At 49.1% G+C, this 19638-nt stretch overlaps 1 protein-coding gene across 1 annotated transcript; it reads left to right on the plus strand.

Moving 5' to 3' along the window:
• The first annotated feature begins 10325 nt into the window (after nucleotides 1-10325).
• Nucleotides 10326-17919, plus strand: LOC122379529 (chorion peroxidase-like). The gene is made up of 2 exons (XM_043361809.1): nucleotides 10326-10454; nucleotides 14877-17919. The coding sequence occupies exons 1-2, from the start codon at nucleotides 10440-10442 to the stop codon at nucleotides 17349-17351; spliced, it is 2490 nt and encodes an 829-aa protein (XP_043217744.1). The 5' UTR covers nucleotides 10326-10439; the 3' UTR covers nucleotides 17352-17919.
• The last annotated feature ends 1719 nt before the right edge of the window (nucleotides 17920-19638 follow it).

Consider the following 19638-nt stretch of genomic DNA (forward strand, 5'->3'; position numbering starts at 1 on the left):
TATAGGCGTTCTTATACCTCACTGGTACAGGAGTACGGGAGTAAGGAGAGATACAAGGGGGCTGTTGGGTGCATGCCGCGGTGCTTGTCGGATCCCGCAAAAGCAAAACGATGGAAGGTATCATACGCACAAATAATCGTGCGTATCTATCTTACTATTTGAGGAGGGTGCGTCTGTCCGTTACCGAGGTCCCGACTTGGTGGTGCTTTGCGTGGACTACAGGCCAGACCGTTGCACCTAGCCCGATGAAATTTGCACAACTTATAGATCAAGGATGCGCGACGTGCCTTTGAGGGGTCTCAGCTCGATCGGATTGATAGGGAGCGCGTGGCGAGTGCTCAAAAAGTGCAAATTCGCGTCATAGACTTTACATGTATAAATCGGCGTGCGAAATCGGGCGAAAACGGCTAATTTTGGCCGACACGGGTCCAGTTCACGTGCAATATCTTGGTGACCAGGGGTCCGACCGGCACGGGGAAAACAGCATCGTGTACAGAATTGAACGGGCTATTGAATGGTGTACAATGCAGAGGATAGCACGCGCCACGTGCACCGGAGAGGGCACTTTTATTTGAAAAATTGCGGTTTTTGAGGGATTTTGGAATTAATTTTATTTTTAGGTGACTGTTAAGCGGAGCGAGTTGGAACAACGTCTGTTGGCAAGAGAAATGTACCGCCTCTCATGAGAAAATTGTGAAAAGCTGTTTGCTCCAAATCAAGGTGGTACAAATCACGGAAGAAAATGGTGTTTGTAAATTTTGTGCCACTTAATTAATCACACGGGTTTTGCTCAATGATCTGATATCTCTGGCAATTAAAAATGGCACCGTTGGAAAGAGCATTCAATTCTGTCCAAGGCTCAGCCTTCAGTTTTGCATGATGATCAACAGTATTCTTAAAAATGTAAATGTTCCAAACCATTACATTGTCATTTTTACCGGAATTCATCGATGGCCCTCAAAAGACTCCACGTCAGTTTTCGAATCATTCTAAAGTTCTACTTTAGAATATATAGTCTACGACATGGAATGGACAGGAGCTTCGATTAGCATTGCCACGTGTGTAACCAAAAATCAAGGATTTTGCCGGATGAATATCCGGAGATCCGGAGGATGCGGATGAATTTCTTTCCACGTGGTTTACATTTTCATATATTTTCTTAACATTTCATACATTTTTTCTTAACAATCGTCCGAATGATTCGTCTTCATTTTCAAGGGTCAAGTTGTGACTGTGACGAAATGGTAACCGTATATTTTATTGGAAACTTTTAGCACACTTTGTTACGGGAGCATTTATACATATTCATTGCATTAGAGTTTTAACATTGGTCTAAAATTAAATGAAATTCGATGAAATTCGTCTAAAATTTGATGAAGATGAGGAAGTGCGAGCACTCGCGCTCTACTTTCAGGGTCCCAGGACTATATATAGCCTTGGTCCCAGGGCGTATCGGTTCCTACAAAAACGGTACGTCCTTCCCCATCCTCGAACTCTGCGGAGGAAGATGGAAAAAATACAGATGCGACCTGGCTTTCATGACGCTATCAGTATCTTGGCTCTCCTAAAAGAGAAGTTCGCCGGAGCAAGTGCCAAGGACAAGCTGTGCATCATTTCGTTCGACGAAATGCAGCTGAAACCAAGGTTGGCCTACCAGCGGGGTGATGACGTCATCGAGGGCTTCACTGATCATGGCTCTCTCTGCCGCGCCAATGCCTGCGCCGACCACGCCTTGGTCATGATGGTGCGGGGCGTCAGTGTCACCAAACGCTGGAAACAGCCCATCGGTTTCTTTCTGAGTTACGGAACGACCAAGGCCGTTGTGCAGCAGCAGCTGTTAACACAGTGTGTCCAACGTGTAACAACAACAGCGGGATTCACTGTGCTAGCTACAACTTGTGACATGTCAAAGAACAACCAGGCGACCTACAGACTGCTCGGAGCTGCGGAAACCGGCTTGTTCACCGTGGACAGGCACGAGGTTGCTGCTCTGTATGACGTGCCTCACATCTTCAAATGCATACGAAATGCATTAATGAAATACGATATTGAAGTAGACGGTGAAGTAGCCTCTTGGAGTCATTTAGAAACACTCTACGCACTGGAATGCGCTTCTTTCCCACGGGCTGCTCCAAAACTAAGCCAGAAACACATCAGGCCAAACAGCTTTGAAAAATGAAAGTCAGCTATGCCCTACAGGTGATGAGCCGGACAGTAGCAGCAGCAATCACATTGCATGCGACCCACGGCAAGCTCCCGCGCACTGCACTCCCGACTGCTACTCTCCTGCTGCGCCTCAACGACCTGCTCGATGTGCTAAACTCTTCCGCCCGGTTCGACCCCTGCTCAAAGCGACGCGCGATATCCAGCCTCCATCCAGCAACGGCGGGAGAACACATGCAGTTTCTTCAGGAGAGCGACGCCTGGCTGCAGCGGTGGACTGACGGTGGCGGCGCCAGCATCGACTCCATTCGAGGACTGCGACAAACGATAAAAGGCGTGGTGAAAATCTGGGACTTGTGTCAGGCTGCTGGGTGCACGTTCCTGTGCACTCGCCGCTTAAACCAAGATCCAAGCTACTGAAAATGAAAGAGTTTATCTCGGCAAAAATATATATTAGGCACATACACGGTGCCTGTGTACCTACTTATAATGAAGAAACATTATGACAACGTTTGAAACGTTTAACACAACCCCTCATCTAAATGCATTCATGAAACGTGAGTGGGCCAATAAAGGCAACTAGTTTTAACTGTAACAAAAAAGCACTTCTGGGCACGTAAATGGGGTAAATGTGGTAAAATGTGGTAAAATTCACCACCCCATATCGCCTCTACCGGAAACCCGTTTTAACCCCCGAAGGACATTGGCAATAGAGCAGGATCGTTCATGTTTATCAAAACAGCCGGCAACTTTCTATCGCAGCGAAATGTTGGCTAGGACGAGAGTCATTGCTTTCACTGACTATGACAAACCTACTCGAACGGATTTTCACCTAGGAAGTTACCAAACGAATGTTGAAAAATACATCAGCACCATGAAAAAACCTTACCCACCATCCTCAGCAACGCCGCCTCCCGCCGGCGTCCACAGGAAAAGGGCGGCAAACGAGCGAAGTTTGAATTGTCAGAAGTGATTCCAGACAGCAACACCTGATTAGAATAAAATGCACCTTCTCATATTGCCCCGGTACCCCGTTATGCCCCACCTTCCCCTATTAGTTATAGGTCTGGCAACTATACTTTCATCCTCGTAAAGGAAGTAACCACAGCGAATCCGCACGACTAAATCATCAGGTCGCCAAAAACTCGGCAGTTACAGGAAATCTCGATCTTGTCCATTCCATGTCGTAGACTATATATTCCGTGGTAGAACGCATGGTAATACGACACGGGCACCTCGATGCGATGTATCTTTTTGTTTTCTTACAAAATGCTTGGCCGTCAAAAAGCAATCGAACGAAATGGATATCTACCAACCAAATCGACACAGACCAACCCAATACCCACGGGTCAAAAAATCCCCCCTTCGCGTTGCGGAGCACGCGGGTAACCCTAGTGATTCCTATAATAATCGTATGAGGATGGAATCTGACGTACAGTAGGTATGTGTCATTGTCTGATGAACGGTTCAAGTCGATTGAGCTTCAGGCCGTGAACTCAGGCCTTATATCATTCAGTTCACAGCTCGGTTAAAGGTTTAAAGCCACGCTACAGTTTTAATATTTGCGTAACTTCTTTGAACAAACGTGCCAAAACCGCAATAAATTTTGAGATCTACTCATGTGTAAAAGCCAACGTGCACGGTGCGGCTGATGACTAGCGGGCATCTAAAAGGTTATGAAAGGTCGCTATCAGTTTTGGACGATACCTTTTGATAGAGACGTGCTAGAGCAATCAAAATAACCGATAGATATGCTCAGGCTGCTCAGCTCAGCAATGCGGACCAACACATTCAAATGACCTTTCATGGCCAGGTCGTGAAATTGACATGAGGTCAATTATCCAGTTACTTTTTAAAGGTCATATTATAGTTCATTTGACGTGTCTCCTCGAAACACGACCTTGGTACAGTGTGTTTCATTAGGTGTAGGTACCCTATGAAAGTATTTTAATTTTTTAACAGAGGCATTCCACAGAGGCTCCACGACAAATCGACAAGTGCCCTGCACCCTCATATTTTATTTTTTGCTTAAAATTGGTGTAGGTAATGGGTTGTGATGGGCGGGGAAGCCAGCTGTGGCAACTGGCAAGGATTTTTTTCTTCGAACAACGGTTTCCGAGATATAGCCTCGGGCAATTCCTGGAGGTCGCGCTGCAGCCCTATGTTTGGCGGCCTATAACCCAGAAACTATTGGTTTTCTACGATAAAAAACTTAATGTGGTTCAACTCACAGTCAACCAACAAACATTTCGGCTATCTCGGATTTTCAAGTTTTGAAAATTTTGACCACGTGACCGTTTTACCTATTTTTCAAAGAGTGACCTTGATATTTTCCCCACTGAAAGTTAAAATTTTGTCTGATGACGATTAAAGCGTTATCAATTGTCATTCATATGCGATAATAAAAAAAGTGGTTATCACCCTGCGTTGACCTCGGGTCAGGTCATTTTCATGACCTGTCCATTATTACGAGCGGGAGCGACAGCGAGATCTCGAGAACAAAGCAAGATAGCGACAAGCGGTAAACGGTACAGTAGAGCACTTCACGGATAGGCTTTTTAGGATCCGGCCCGGCCCATATCCGGCAAGTCATATCCAGATCCGCCCATTATCCGCCTTTCTTTGAATATCAGAATCCGGCCCACCCATGGCCCGTATCGCAGCCAAACTTCCAAAAAATATCCGTAATAATCCGTTTCACCAATAACTGGTTTCACCCAAAACTGGACTAACAAATTTAATCTAAGGGACCAGACAGCCATACATCTCATAGACCATCATGGTTCCAAGAACCATGCATACATTGCATACATTATCCACTTGAAGACAAGTCTTGTGACAAGTGAGTGTCATAAAATGATGCCTATTACTTTAATCAAACCTCTGCTGCCGCTTAACCCTCGCATGTGTAGGGGGGGGGTCGGATGGACCCCCCCCCATGGTTTTTCGCGAATAACTCGCGTAAAAAGCGGCCGATCGCGACGAAACTTTCAGTACCCTCGCATTGATCAATTTTACACCTACCCTGAAAATTTCATGACCCTGACCCAAATGACCTTTGACCTGTGACCTCTTTTCCGAGACCATGTTTGGCCGGAATCGCGATTTCGCGTATGTCGGCTCGCACTAGCCGCGTGTTTGCAAGCTTTTCGTGGTTTCAAACGTTCAAACATGTGATTTGATGTTACTCCCGTGTGTGTCAAGGTCACCTGAAGGTCAGGTCAGGTCATTGACCTTTGGTGACCTCGGGTGACCTCGGTTCACTTTTTCGAGTTTTACATGTTTCTAGGCTAGTTTTTGGAGCTGATTTCGAATTTAGCAACCATTTGAACATTTACGAAGTAGTTTTGGTGACTTCGTAACATGTTACGAAGCTGTCAGAGGCGGTTGACACGTACTACGAATACCCGTCACGACGCCTACTGGTTGACCTGACCTGACCTGACCCGACCTGGTCTAAATGCTTCAAGACATCATCTGTGATCAAAACTAACACGATATTCGTGATCAGCACCCCGAAAAACCCCTTAGCAGCCACGCTTTACGACTTTCTAACAGGTCCCGATTTTCCCGACTTTGGGTCATTGACCTGACCTGGAAGGTCAACCAATGACCTAGGACCTTAAAATTGGGTATCATCGGCTTCCTCTCGTCACGGGCAACACGCTCGTTTTTTCCGCGAAGCTCTAGCTCGATCAGGGGCCAAACGGCAAGGGGGGGGGGGGTCCAACCGACCCCCCCCCTACACATTAGAAGCTGACAAACGCCGCACACATGCGAGGGTTAACACATTAGGTTAATTTTTAACTTCAATGTTGAATGTTAAAATTTTGATCCGTTTTGATCCGGGTTCAACCTTCAATTCCCAAATCCGGCCCGCCCATATCCGTTCTTTTTTAACAAATTTAGAATCCAATCCTATCCGGTCCGCGGATTTATCCGTGGATAACGGATTTATCCGGCCCATGAAGTGCTCTACGGTACAGGGTACACACGGATAAGGTCTACAATTTTTACAGAGGTCATTTTCAGGTCAGGTCAAAGATGACGTCATAGGGGTAAAAAGGAAGTCAAAATAGTTTTGGCTGTACCTTTTGATCTAATAAAGAAAGAGACGTGGAACAGGCACCATTGTATTTGCTTTGGCCTAGCGCCAGTTTGCTTTGAATTTCGATATCGATGACCTAAGGTCAGGTCAATTTCTTGACCATCCCATTAATAGTCAATTGGGGAAAAATCGGCTCGCTTACTTTTAAACTAAAACACGTCGCAATCGCCTATTATACCATGAGTGACTTCATATAGGATTAACTTTGAGACCCTTTTTTGCTCTTGGGCAACTGTAAGGTCATGCGACGTCATTAAAGGTCATCAAAGGTTTTTTGCTAATTACTCCTTACAGATTTGAGATACAGATGCGCGGATGGACTCATTGTGCTCAGCTTGTCAAGGCGCATCGAATGATGTATATGATGACCTTAGGTCACGTGACCTAAGGTCAACTTTTGACCTTGACCTTTCGAGGTCAACATACATATGTTTCGATGCGGATCGATGAGAGGATCACCATGGTGCTATTAGTTTGTTCCTAGCTGGGATACCTTGAAGGTTATCCCGGCAGTTGCTGGGGTATTTCGCCACCCACCGTTTGCTGGGGGGGGGGGGCGTTAAACGCCCCCAGCCGATAACTCGAGAACCAATAGGCGCAGCGAAACGCACGAGGCGGCAAACGAAAGAACGCGACGAGACGCTTCAGATGAGTACTTTAAAGTTGAATTTTGAGGTCACAGGTGGGGTCAAGGTCAGGTCAAACACCTGAAATCGGGCTTTCAGTAGCATGGACTTCAGGACTTCGCAATTGGCGCCTCTCGTCATAAACTCTGTCAAAACGGTGCACAATCCATCATATAAGGCCTACAAGAGTGTCAGCTCCATGTAAAGGTCAGTCAAGCATAGGTCAGGGTCAAGGTCAGGTCAACCGGGTAGGCAAATATCCCCGAAAATCAAAACTGATATTCGCAGCCTGTGACACATGTTTTATGGGTAATTTGAGGCGTAGAACACGATGGTGACATTCATTTTATCAGGGGGGGATCCAGGAAAACTCCAAGGGGAGGGTCATGAATCGAAGTGGTGCCCCTACCTATACCCAAAATTAAAAACTCAACGGATTTCGTCCACTTCATTTTGGTGGTGCCCCCATTTTCAGTTTTTTTTTATTTTCATTTTTCATTTTTAGTCAGTATCTTAACTCTTAGCCACAACCACATTTACCAATTGTAAGCAAGTATATATGAATGTGCTATGTGTATATGTATATGTTGTGGACGCTGAGTAGTGAGTACTTACCAGGAACGTTATCAGGTAAGCAAATCGTTGTCAGTCCGACGAACTTGACACTGGCGTCTAAAGGGTCTGTCCTTGACACTTCAGGCTTGTCAGGGGCACCAAAGTCCTTCCAGGGACACCACAAACCTGTCAGGGGCACCTATGGCCTTGTAGGGGCGCCACAGGCCCGCCAGGAAGCAGGGGCGCCACAGGCCCGCCAGGAAGCAGGGGCACCACAGGCCTAGCAAGGACACTACAGGCCTGTCAGGGGCACAACGGGCCTGCTGGGCCCATGAGCACCCCTAGGGGCAGGGGCACCACAGTCCTTCCAGGGGCACCGCAGGCCTGTGAGGGGCACCAGCGGCCTAGCAGGGGCACCACTGGTCCATCAAGGGCACCACGAGCCTGTCATAGCCAGGCATCTCAGGCTTGTCAAGGCCCAGGGGCACCACAGGTCTGTGAGGGGCACCAGCGACCTAGCAGGGGCACCAGTCAACACAGGTCTGCCAGGGGCGCCACAGACCTGCCAGGGGCACCACAGACCTGCCAGGGGCACCAGAGGGCTGCCAGGGGCACCACCGGCCTTGCAGGGGCACCTTGGGCCTGTCAGGGGCACCACGGGCCTGCCGAGGGGCACTTCAGACTTTTCAGGGGCACCAGTCCTCTCCGGGCGCAGGGGCACCAGAGGCCTGCCAGGGGCACCAGCGGCCTAGCAAGGGCACCAGAGGCCTGCCAGGGGCACCACAGGCCTAACAAGGGCACCACGGGCCTGTCAGGGGCACCTCAGGCTTGTCAGGGCCCAGGGACACCACAGTCCTTCCAAGGGCACCGCAAGCCTGTCAGGGGCACCAGAGGCCTGCCAGGGGCACCACAGGCCTAGCAAGGGCACCACTGGCCTGTCAGGGGCACCTCAGGCTTGTCAGGGCCCAGGGGCACCACAGTCCTTCCAGGGGCATTACAAGCCTGTCAGGGGCACCAGAGGCCTAGCAAGGGCACCACAGGCCTGCCATGGACACCACAGGCCTGCCAGAGGCACCACCGGCCTTGCAGGGGCGCCTCAGGCCTGTCAGGGGCACCACGTGCCTGCCGGGGACACTTCAGGCTTGTCAGGGGCGTTACAGTCCTGTCAGGGCCCAGGGGCACCAGGCCCGTCGTGTCCCTGCTAGGCCTGTGGTGCCCCTGGCGGTCCTGTGGTGCCCCTGTCAGGACTGTGATACCCCTGATAGGCCGGTGGTGCCCCTGGCAGGTCTTTGGGCCCCCGGGCCTCAAGGGGGGGGGCCATGACCCATGTGACCCCCCCTTGGATCCGCCCCTGCATTTTATCATATGTGTACGTATTTGGCTCAAAAAGTTAAATTAAAAAAAAAATGCATATATCATGGTGGTGAAGTAGTCACGAGAAATTTCCGAGATTCAGTTCAATATTTTGGAAAATGCGGAACGATAATCAATAATCGAAGATAGCCATTTGATTGTTCATGGTATTGGCAGGCAGTCTAATGGCGTTTACGGCATGTCTGTATGTCTATTCTGTGATTTTATATGATTTTTTGAACATATGCCGTTTTTGGTCGAAAACTCAGAAATCATGACGTCACTAAAACCTCGATATCTCAAAAATTTCCCGATCGATTTTTTTTTTAATTTGTCTCCATAAACTTCAATCAATTCTCTACAGGTACCCAAAATTTGGCGCGCCTACGGCGCGCCGTTTTTATGCTATGGCCCGGCGAAAAAAGTGGGGGCGTTTAACGCCCCCACCCCCCAGCAACTCGCGGGTTATTCGAGAGAAACTTCATATATTTAAAGTGCCGCTATTTTGACTTCCTTTTTGCCCCTGTGACGTCATCTTTGACCTGACCTGAAAATGACCTCAGTAAGAATTATAGATCTTATCCTTGTGTATCCTGTACCGTTTACCGCTTGTCGCTATCTTGCTTTGTTCTCGAGATCTCGCTGTCACTCCCGCTCGTAATAATGGACAGGTCATAAAAATGACCTGACCTGAGGTCAACACAGGGTGATAACCACTTTTTTATTATCGCATATGAATGACCATTGATCAGGCTTTAATCCTCATCAGACAAAATTTTAACTTTCAGTGGGGAAAATATCAAGGTCACTCTTTGAAAAATACGTCAAAAGGTCACGTGATCAAAATTTTCAAAAATTGAAAACCGAGATAGCCAAAATGTTTGTTGGTAGATTGTGAGCTGAGTCATATAAAGTTTTTATCATAGAAAACCAATAGTTTCTGAGTTATAAGCCGCCAAACATGGAGTTGCAGCGTGACCTCCAGGAATTGCCCGAGGCTATATCTCGTAAACCGTTGTTCGAAGAAAAAAATCATTGCCACAGCTGGCTTCCCCGCCGATTGCAACCCCTTACACCAATTTTCAACGAAGAATAAAATATGTGGGTGCAAATTTAATTTTCTATTTGTCGATTTGTCGTGGAACGCCCCAGTCTAACGTCTATGATTTGTCGTTTTTTGCCTTATGAACGCCAAGTTGTTAAACCTAGGTCAGATATGAGGAAACATTTGCGAAAAGTTTCTATAAGACTATCGAATGTGCCCTTATGGACACTGCATAGCTCGATACTGGTTCACAAATTTAAGTCTCGATTGATGAAAATTTACGTTATTCTGCATTATTGTGCGACGAATTGTGGAATGCAAGCTGTGAGAAGTGTAAAATGTGACTGATGCTACAGGTTGGCGTCGAAGAAACCCGGCCGGTCATGTCTGGGTGGCGTATTCAGCAGAGTATCGCTTTCGCTGTCGTAGTCTGAGAGAGACGAGCAGAAACGACTCTTATTGCCGCCGCGCAAACCGGCAGGTCAGGTTCTGAGGCGGGTCGGCAGCTCGGAGCGGCCGTCCGACGCTCCCGGCGTCAGTTGAAGGCGACGACGGACCGAGAACGGACGGCTTCACACACCCGGCTTACATGGTTCGACCTCTGGTGAGCACATACAGAGTGGTCCGCTGGCGGACCAACCACCTACTGAAACCCGGCTACGGGACATAGAGGATGTTAGAAAGGAATCATACCAGGGAGGACAGTTTTAGGCTATATTCGTTTGTCTCAAGCAATATCTGACTGTCAATGTGAACGAAAATAAGACGAATAAAATTCCGTTATTTTTCTACCGACCATTCGTTACAAGTAGGTACGCCATCAATTAATTTGCTCAGGCTAAAACTTTATTTGAAATACTTTTGACGGGATCGTTCACAGACTATTGTCTCAAAATCTAGTTACGCGTCGATATCTGAATTTTAATTAATGTCGCAAGCCTCTCTCAGTTTCAAAGCTTCTTGGCGCTGGGTAATAGCTCTCGTCTCCCTTTGCTTTATTTGACTTTGTACCTACTATTCAATATTTTCGAAATTTCGTACATGATGTAACTCCTTCAAAAATTTCACAGCCACATCCGTCCATGCTTTTCGGGTATTTTGCAACGAACGTTAACTTCTTTCAACTAATAAATGGCAAGTATCCTTCTCTTAAGAGTGGATCTTAACGTTTCATATAAAACGTTTAGGTTTTAACGCCGTGTCGCCCGTTGTTGAGCCAGAGCTTTGTACGTAAACGAGTGTGTTGGCCGCCCCGAGGCGCAGCAAATGGTTCTCAATCAAAGTTTCAAATTAATCGGTGACCTATGCTGTCAAGTCAGTGACCCAAAGGCTGGGGTCCGATTTTTGGTACCTAACTTCGGGAGAAAATAGCCACAGAGCAGCGGTTTTAGTATATGCACAACGGGCCAGGTGTGTTCAACCACGTCCAATGACACGCTGTTTACCTCAGAGCTCATGTCAAGGTCATGTCAAAACCGTTCAGTCCAAGTAGCTGGTCGAAGGAACTTGTGATGCATACCTATCATTCTAATCAGTAGCTCGTTCTGAGTTCATTGCTGGTTCTGGCCCGCGGTACCCCAAGCTGATTGGATGTTAAATTGATGAAAAATCCGATGATCCCAAAAGGGTCAACGGCCATATATGGAGATTTACCTATTATGTCATGTCATGTTCTACACATCTGTCACGTCATGTCTCATTATGTCGCGACATGTCCTATTATAACATGTCACATAATAGGTACGGCATGTCCTATTACGTCGTTTCTTATTATGTCATGCAAGGTCTAAAATGAAAGAATAGCTTTCAAGTTCTTATTTTGCAAGCAAATGGTAGCAAATTACGATTTTAATGCTTACCGAACAGTCTCCGATAGAAAGCGTCCGGCGCAAAATAATAAGTTCCCTTGCTTTTCAATATTGAGTTCGGCATAACAGGAGACGTATGTGACCGACTCGACCTCAAACGATTGGTGACCGCTATGATTAAAATCGAGATACTCGTAGACGTAGGCATTGTAAGGAGTCTGGAGCTTGTCACTTGTTGCAAGTTTCACCGCTTAGCGAAAGCTACCCTGCTGCTGGGAGCACTCGAGGTTGCGACATTGCTGTATCGCGCCGAGTATCACACATGACGTCACAGGTCAGTGATCTAACTTAACCGGTAAGAGCGGTTTGTGTCAAAATATACGGTTGAAATCAGGTACCTACTTATGTTGAATTTCATTCCTCTACATCTAATGCATTCTGAGCAATCGAGAAAAACGTCAGTGCCTCGTCCTGGGCAAACGTCATTACTTCCCTCGGCCGGAGGGGGGGGGGGAATTTAGGCAGTCACGCCAAGCGACCGTACTTCAGGAAAAGTTATAATGCTCGTTATAGCTACACCGACTGAATGGTCGTTTTGAAACTTTTAGAGCTTGATAAGGGTATTAGTTTGTATAAAACAAATGTCTCACAATCTCAATATCGATGGATTCATTTCATCGATTCGATAAATGCAATCATCTATCAATTCATCGATTCGATCAAAAGCATTTTACGACCCTTCCATACTATAAGTCAATTCGAGGAAATTTAACCGCACTTCTTTTGTAAGAAAATCGTTACAAACACTAAAAAAATCGGTAACAGGTAAACATGGAATAGAATCGAGAAATTGCACCCGTGGCCTCTCTTTAGGCCCCTGGGGTCGCCTAAGGTCATGAAAGGTTTTCATAGTTTTTCGACGATAGCTATAGTCACATGCTAGCCGCAGGGGTCGGCAAATGGTGGGGCATGCCCCCTTTGGGGGTACCTAATGGAGCCCTTTCGGTGGGGGTAATGAGGGATTCTGAGAAAACCTATCTTTTTAGAGTTAGTGGCTCCATTGATGGAACCATCGTGACTGTTGCATCCCAGGGCTCAAAGATAAGCCCAGGTCAAAGGCATAGCACACATTGATTAAATACCAATTTTCACGTAGCTGCTCGCCTCACCATCTCACCGCAGTTCCGTACAGTCGTACAAAAGCAGCTGCAATTTTTAACCGTCGCCCGTCTGTTGGCGTTTCCACAGCCGCTAACGTAAGGGGGAGGAGCCGATCGGACCCCCGCGGCCTCTCGGACTCTGAGATGGAGTTGTGCATAAAAACGACTATTGGAAGCCGCTGCTGCCCATTTTAAGGTCCTTACTCCTTGGTCATTTCGTCTCATTCAGGAGGTCAAAGACAAGTGTCGAGAAAATCGGGACCCGGTATAACTTCTTGAAGTGAGATTTTATGGCTCAAGATGACCTCCAGAAAAAGCTCATAGCCAATGATCATTATGGGTCCAGAGGCCAGTTTTACCGACAGAAAAATAGCTGCCTGCCGGAATTGTTCGCCTTAAGACCGCTTCACATACGGAGCGTAAACGGTAAAGCCCTATCCACTTACATGCTCATCGCGCTTACGCTCCGTATGTGAAGCCAATGATTACGTAAACGTAAACGCAAACGGTAAACCCCTATCCACTTACATGCTCATCGCGCTTACGCTCCGTATGTGAAGCGGTTTTTAGGCAAAAACTCCGGCAGGCGGCTATTTTTCTGTTGGTAAAACTGGCCTCAGGAATTCCCGGGCAGGTTCAGAAAAAAAAAATGATTGGCTCGAGGGTACAATTTGGTCGTGATCCAACGGCTTTTACGTGAGCTTTTAACGAAAAACCACCCGCCGCCCCTATATGTACGAGGGTTAAATGGGATATACTAAATGCTTTGTGGAGGAAGTGTCATGTTTTAAATTTAATGCATTGGAAATGCAGAAATACCCAAAGAATTCCAGAAAGGTATGGAATTTCAGTAAACTTGGTTCTGACAGCGATGGGGTCTGGTAGGTGAGGGTAATGGCCCTGCCTGGCGCCTAAAAAGGGGGCACAACCCCGAGTGACCTGCCGACCACTGTGCTAGAGCAATGAAAACACCTGGATGTGTTCAGCTCCACGATACAGATCGACTGATATGCAACATGACCTTTTCTGGTGAGGTCAAAACTTCAGTTTTTTTTAACTTTAGGTCAAATTATTGTTATTCATTCGATACGTCTCGACGAGAGAAAGAAAAACGATGCCGGAAAAATAAATGTTCGCGTTTTGAGCCAAGTAATAGTGACTGTAGAAAAGAAATCATTTTCCGGTAAAATGCCAGATTAACAGTTATTGCAATCTGAAGCCTATGCGGTTGACCTCAGGTCAAATTAGAATGAGAAATCATCAGAAAGCGCAATTAAAGAGCTACGAAATGTTCTTTCTGTGGCGCTGTAGTTCTATTCGTTTCCGATTTATGCGCCGAGTTGTACAAAATGAAGTAGGTGCGAAATTTAATGACCTCACCTTTTGGAGTTTTTAATTTTAGCCCAGTGGCGTTCCATAGTAAAATGACTTTAGCATCCCAAAATTAACCGTTCCAACCACACCAATAGTTTTCAGAAAGTGATGCCCGTGAGCGCTCGACGTTTTAGAACAGCAATGCATTGAGGCCGAATCTATATCAATTGTAAAAAAAATCATGTTTCATCACATTTGCAATATTTCCCTTTCTGGTTATGCTTTATGACTAGCGAAACTTTGGGAAAATCAGCGAAGATAATGTCATTTAGCACAGCATATAGCCGTCGATAATTCAAAGACGGCTTGCTGAAAACGCCGTCATACCTAACTATAACTCCAGCCGAATGGACACTTGACGAAGCCAGTGTTGCTTGTCTTGACGAATCAACATTTTCACAGAGACCGTTCAGAAAAAACGGCATACAGTTAAAATAACAAGAGGAACACGGACATAGTTACATACAGCTTATGTGGGTAACATGACATAATAAATGACACTACAATAGACAAATTCACGGGCATATTATGCATCCTTAGACCTTAGGTACACACAGGTGAACAATGAAAAGTTATCGAAATAAAATTGAATTTCTGCTGGATGCATTTTATCATGACTAAGGAACGCACAATATAAGTGTACAATTCAGTGGGCATTACCACTATCCTTTGATCGTGTTTCAGATGATAACACAGCTGCTGTGGCTGTGGCCGGCGCTGGCCGCCGCCGCGGTCTCCGATCAGTCTCTCTGTCGGCCGGCCGCCCAGTGTCTTCCCGCCGATGGCCTGCCGGGCGCCGGCCGCTCGTGCACGCTGCCGGACGGCTCGGCGGGCCGGCTGTGCCGCCTGGAGGTGCCCCGCCAGCAGCGACGGCTCGGTCTGGGCGCGCTGGCGCCGCTGGGCAGCGCGGCGTCCGACGAGCGGCTGCAGCTGTCGGCCAGTGCCGACCAGCAGCTGGCGCACCAGGCCGGCGTCAGCGCGCTGCAGCTGCTGCGCCAGGCCAACCAGCGCCTCCAGACCGCTGACGACACGTCCTCGCAGATGATCTTCTGGAACTCGCCGTCCAGCTCGAACGTGCTGGCGATGGGCTACAGCGCGCTGCAGCACCTCGAGACCATGAAGCAGATGCAGCCGCGGAGCCTGCGCCGCCGCCGTCAGCGGCGCCAGGCGAACCTCGAGCGGATCACCCCCTCCGACCTGAGCATCTGGAACTCGCCCTCCTCTGAGGAGGCGCAGATGAAGGGTGTCAACGCCCTCCAGGCGCTGCTGCTCATGATGCGCCAGGGCCAGAGCACCAACCAGCTGCTGCGGAGGACCCGGCGCCAGGCCGACCCGCACCTGGTGCCCGGCTGCACCCCTGAGCCGGAGCCGCGCTGCGACGCCGGCCACCGCTACCGCACCGCCTCCGGCGAGTGCAACAACCTCAAGCACCCACTCTGGGGCCGCTCGCTGGCCAAGCAGATCCGTCTGCTGGCCGACACGTTCGATGACGGCGTGTTCACTCCGCGGCGGCGCGCCAGGAGTGGCGACCCGCTGCCCAGCGCCCGCTTCATCAGCCAGCGCACCATGGACTCGATGGCCACGGAGGCGGCCGCGCACACGCTGTCCGTCATGCAGATGGGCCAATTCATCGACCACGACATCACGCAGGTGCCCATTTTCCGGCTGGACACAGGCGCCGGCATCGAGTGCTGCGAACAAAACGGCGCCCGACTGCCGAGCGTGCCGCGCCACCCGCTCTGCATCCCGCTCGACATCCCCGCCGACGACCCGTTCTACAGCCGCCACCGGCTGCGCTGCATGAACATGGTGCGCTCGCTGCCGGCCCCGGAGCCCGACTGCATCGCGCGGCCGGCCTCGCAGCTGAACGCGCCCACCCAGCTGCTGGACGCGTCCAACGTGTACGGCAGCACCGACGAGCAGACGGCCGAGCTGCGCTCCTTCAGCAACGGCCGGCTGCGCACCAGCACCAACCACATGCTGCCTGACAAGGGCACTGAGCCGGCCGGCCGCTCACTGGCCGGCGGCTGTCCGCACAGCCGCACCGCGCGCATGATCGGCGAGCCACCAGACGGCCGCTGCCGCGGCCACGTCTGCTTCCAGGCCGGAGACGAACGCGTCAACGAGCAGACCGGCCTGGCCGTGGTGCATACCGTCTTCGTGCGCCTGCACAACCACATCGTGGAGCAGCTGCAGCGCAACCACCCCACCTGGGACGACGAACGCCTCTTCCAGGAGGGGCGCCGCGTCCTGGGCGCCATGATGCAGCACGTCACCTACAACGAGTGGCTGCCGGCCGTCATCGGGCGCGAATTCGCGCGTCGGCATGGTCTGCTGCCGCTGCAGAGCGGCTACTCGACACTCTACTCTGAGGACGTGGACCCCCGCATCAGCACCGAGTTCTCCACGGCTGCCTTCCGGTTCGGCCACTCGATGGTGCGCGACAAGCTGACGCTGCTCGGCGCCGACGGCCGGGTCACGCACACCGTCAACCTCACGTCCACCTTCTTCGAGCCCAGCGGCCTGATGCGCTACGGCATGGCCGACTTTGTGCGCATGCTTACCACGATGCGCTCCATGCAGTTCGACATGAGCGTCGCCAAGGCGGTGCACGAGAAGCTATTTAACGCCGACCAGGATCACGGCCTGGACCTGATCTCGCTGAACGTGCAGCGCGGACGCGAGCACGGCATCCCGACCTACGCCAGCGTGCTGTCGGCCTGCACCGGCCAGAAGATCCGCGAGTTCTCCGACCTGCTCTCCGTCATGAAGCAGAAGGACATGCTGCGTCTGATGCGGGTGTACCAGGACGTGGCCGACGTGGACCTGTTCATCGGCGGCCTGGCGGAGGCGGCTGCCGACGACGCTCTGGTCGGCCCCACGTTCCGCTGCGTGATCGCGCAGCAGTTCTTCGGACTGCGCTACGGCGACCGGTTCTTCTACGACAACGGCGGCATGGTGCACAGCTTCACGCCGCGTCAGCTGCAGGAGCTGCGTAAGGCCAGCTTTGCGGGCATCCTCTGCGAGACGCTCGGCGCCAAGTACGGCGACGACTTCTCGCGCGTCCAGCCGCTGGCGTTCACTATGCCGTCCAGCAAGAACCCGCTGCAGAGTTGCCACTCGGCCGCCATCTCCCGGGTCGACTACAGTGTCTTCTGAGAGTGCGGAGGCGGCATGCCGGGATGTTCCCAGAAGTTCTAACAGTGTGCTATGGTTGCCATCCGTCCAAGTGTGTGAGCTGTATGTATGTGTGTTGCGACTTTGGACATCCAGTGGACTTTCGCCGGTAAAGTTTGAACGATGTCCGTTTGTAAGTACAGTGTTTGGGTTGAAACACACGCTCAGGAAAGTTGATGTTAGCGCTACGTGGCTATTTGTGTTGTGATGCAATGCACCGTGATACCTAAGCAGCTATCGTTTACCATCGACAGCACTCATGTCATCCACTTCCAGGGTAGTCTGGATGGTGCTTTAGTTACTCTGGCACGGTTAACTGTACTTTCGCCATTTTGCCGTCGGTGAATATCGGTCTAAAATTTCCTCTTGGAATAACGGAAATTCTTCCAGCAGTCACTAGTCGCAACATTGCTGATTCTTCCTGCTGAGATGCTCATGTATATTGTGAATCATCATCGTAACAACGGTCCTTGTATGTACATACATAGGTAATTTGTATAATAATGTGTGCACTGCACAGTCCTAAGAATGAATATATAATCCGTCACTACTATTGCTTTACCGATCAATTTAACATGTAGGACGTCTGGGCTGCTAGTTTTATGTGCCTCACTCTGCAATGGCTACATACCTATATATGATCTTAGGTAGCTCATCAGATTTGCTACTTAAATGTCCTTCATTCAAAAAGAAGTATTTTTTATTTTCATTTTTCCACTCACGAGTTTAATCTAAGGCAACGTGGAAGCAAAGCAGGCATGGGGTCGTGAACACCACAGCGCAAAACGCCCGTCAAAGCACTGTTTTTGACAGTGTCCCGTATACCTATGTATACTGTCGCTAGCGAGGTTGCCTTTTTGCGCTGCACAACCCGAGTAGATTTGCCTCAATAGCTATTCAATGCATTAGTCCTAATGCAGCCTAGAACCCTTGCAATAGATATTACCCTATCAGCCGATGCAACGGAATTCTCGGACATCAATATTTCAAACCGCCAATTGCGACATGGGATTCGCCAGATGTAGGTACCTATGCTTTCACCACAGTCGTGCACAAATATAAGTTTGTTTTGCAACGCCTTCGTGGCGGCTACGAGATCGGTCACTGTTCTAGATGCTAATCCCATGGCGGCCCCGGGTTGACATGCCTGAGAACTGGGAGTGAAAGTGGCGGGGTGCTCAACGCAAGACAAAGGTTGAGGTTGTATTAAATCATCCGCTTCTTTTAAGGAAAGAGCGAGAGAGAGAGAGGGAGAGAGGGATGGAGAGAGAGAGAGAGAGAGAGAGAGAGAGAGAGAGAGAGAGAGAGAGAGAGAGAGAGAGAGAGAGAGAGAGAGAGAGAGAGAGAGAGAGAGAGAGAGAGAGAGAGAGAGAGAGAGAACTACATAGGTATGGGCAATGTAAACCCCCGGTGGTTTGCTAGCTTGCGGAATATACCCAGCAGATCGTCACTCAGAAGTCAGAGCCCGAATGTCTCGCGCACCCTGTCCGCGCCGGTACCGAACCCTATCGGTATATATCAGGGGTCAGCGCTCGCGGACCGCTTTTGTGCCGTATCTACGCTAACGACCTTCCACTGTAGGCATACTGACGGCGCATGTATCGCACAGTACGCGGACTAGGGATGTCAATCGGATACCGACTTTTTGGTATACCCGACCGATACAAAACCGTGTCGTGTCGTGATGTCATCAAAATTTGAATAACTCCTACCTTTTTAACCAATTCTTCTAAAACTTGAAATGAGGGTGCACATACACTACCTACTTCTGTAGCATATTTTCCTTTTATCGATAAACGTAAAGTTTTGGACTTTTCATGATTCCCCCAGAAAATCAAATTAAAAAATGTGTTAAAAACTTTTTTTCCAAATCGAGCTACCCATTTCAAACATTAAGTAGAATCATGTAGGAAAGGATCGGGTAATTTGGCCGCTTTTTTTAGAAAACGATGTTTCTCAACATTGACGACACAATTCTGCACTCTCTCGACTCTCAAGTCTTAACGCTGGCAGGTGTCTCATTCATCTTGCTTTCCTGTGCAGTTACGCAGTAGGTAAACTGAAAATGATACAATAGGTATAGGGACATCCAAAAAGTTAATGAATTGACATACAAGTGATGTCGCTCGGTTCAGAAAGAGCAAAAACCAACATCTACCAAATTTAACCGAAAAATATTCACCGGTTTTCAAAATATACCTACCCTTTAACTTTTGCTTACTTTTTAGGACCTTCGCTGTTCCTACGACGTCATTTGGAAGCAATAACT

This window comes from Amphibalanus amphitrite, unplaced genomic scaffold (assembly GCF_019059575.1).
Source record: "Amphibalanus amphitrite isolate SeventyFive unplaced genomic scaffold, NRLGWU_Aamphi_draft 000079F_arrow, whole genome shotgun sequence".
Lineage (NCBI taxonomy): Eukaryota > Metazoa > Arthropoda > Thecostraca > Balanomorpha > Balanidae > Amphibalanus > Amphibalanus amphitrite.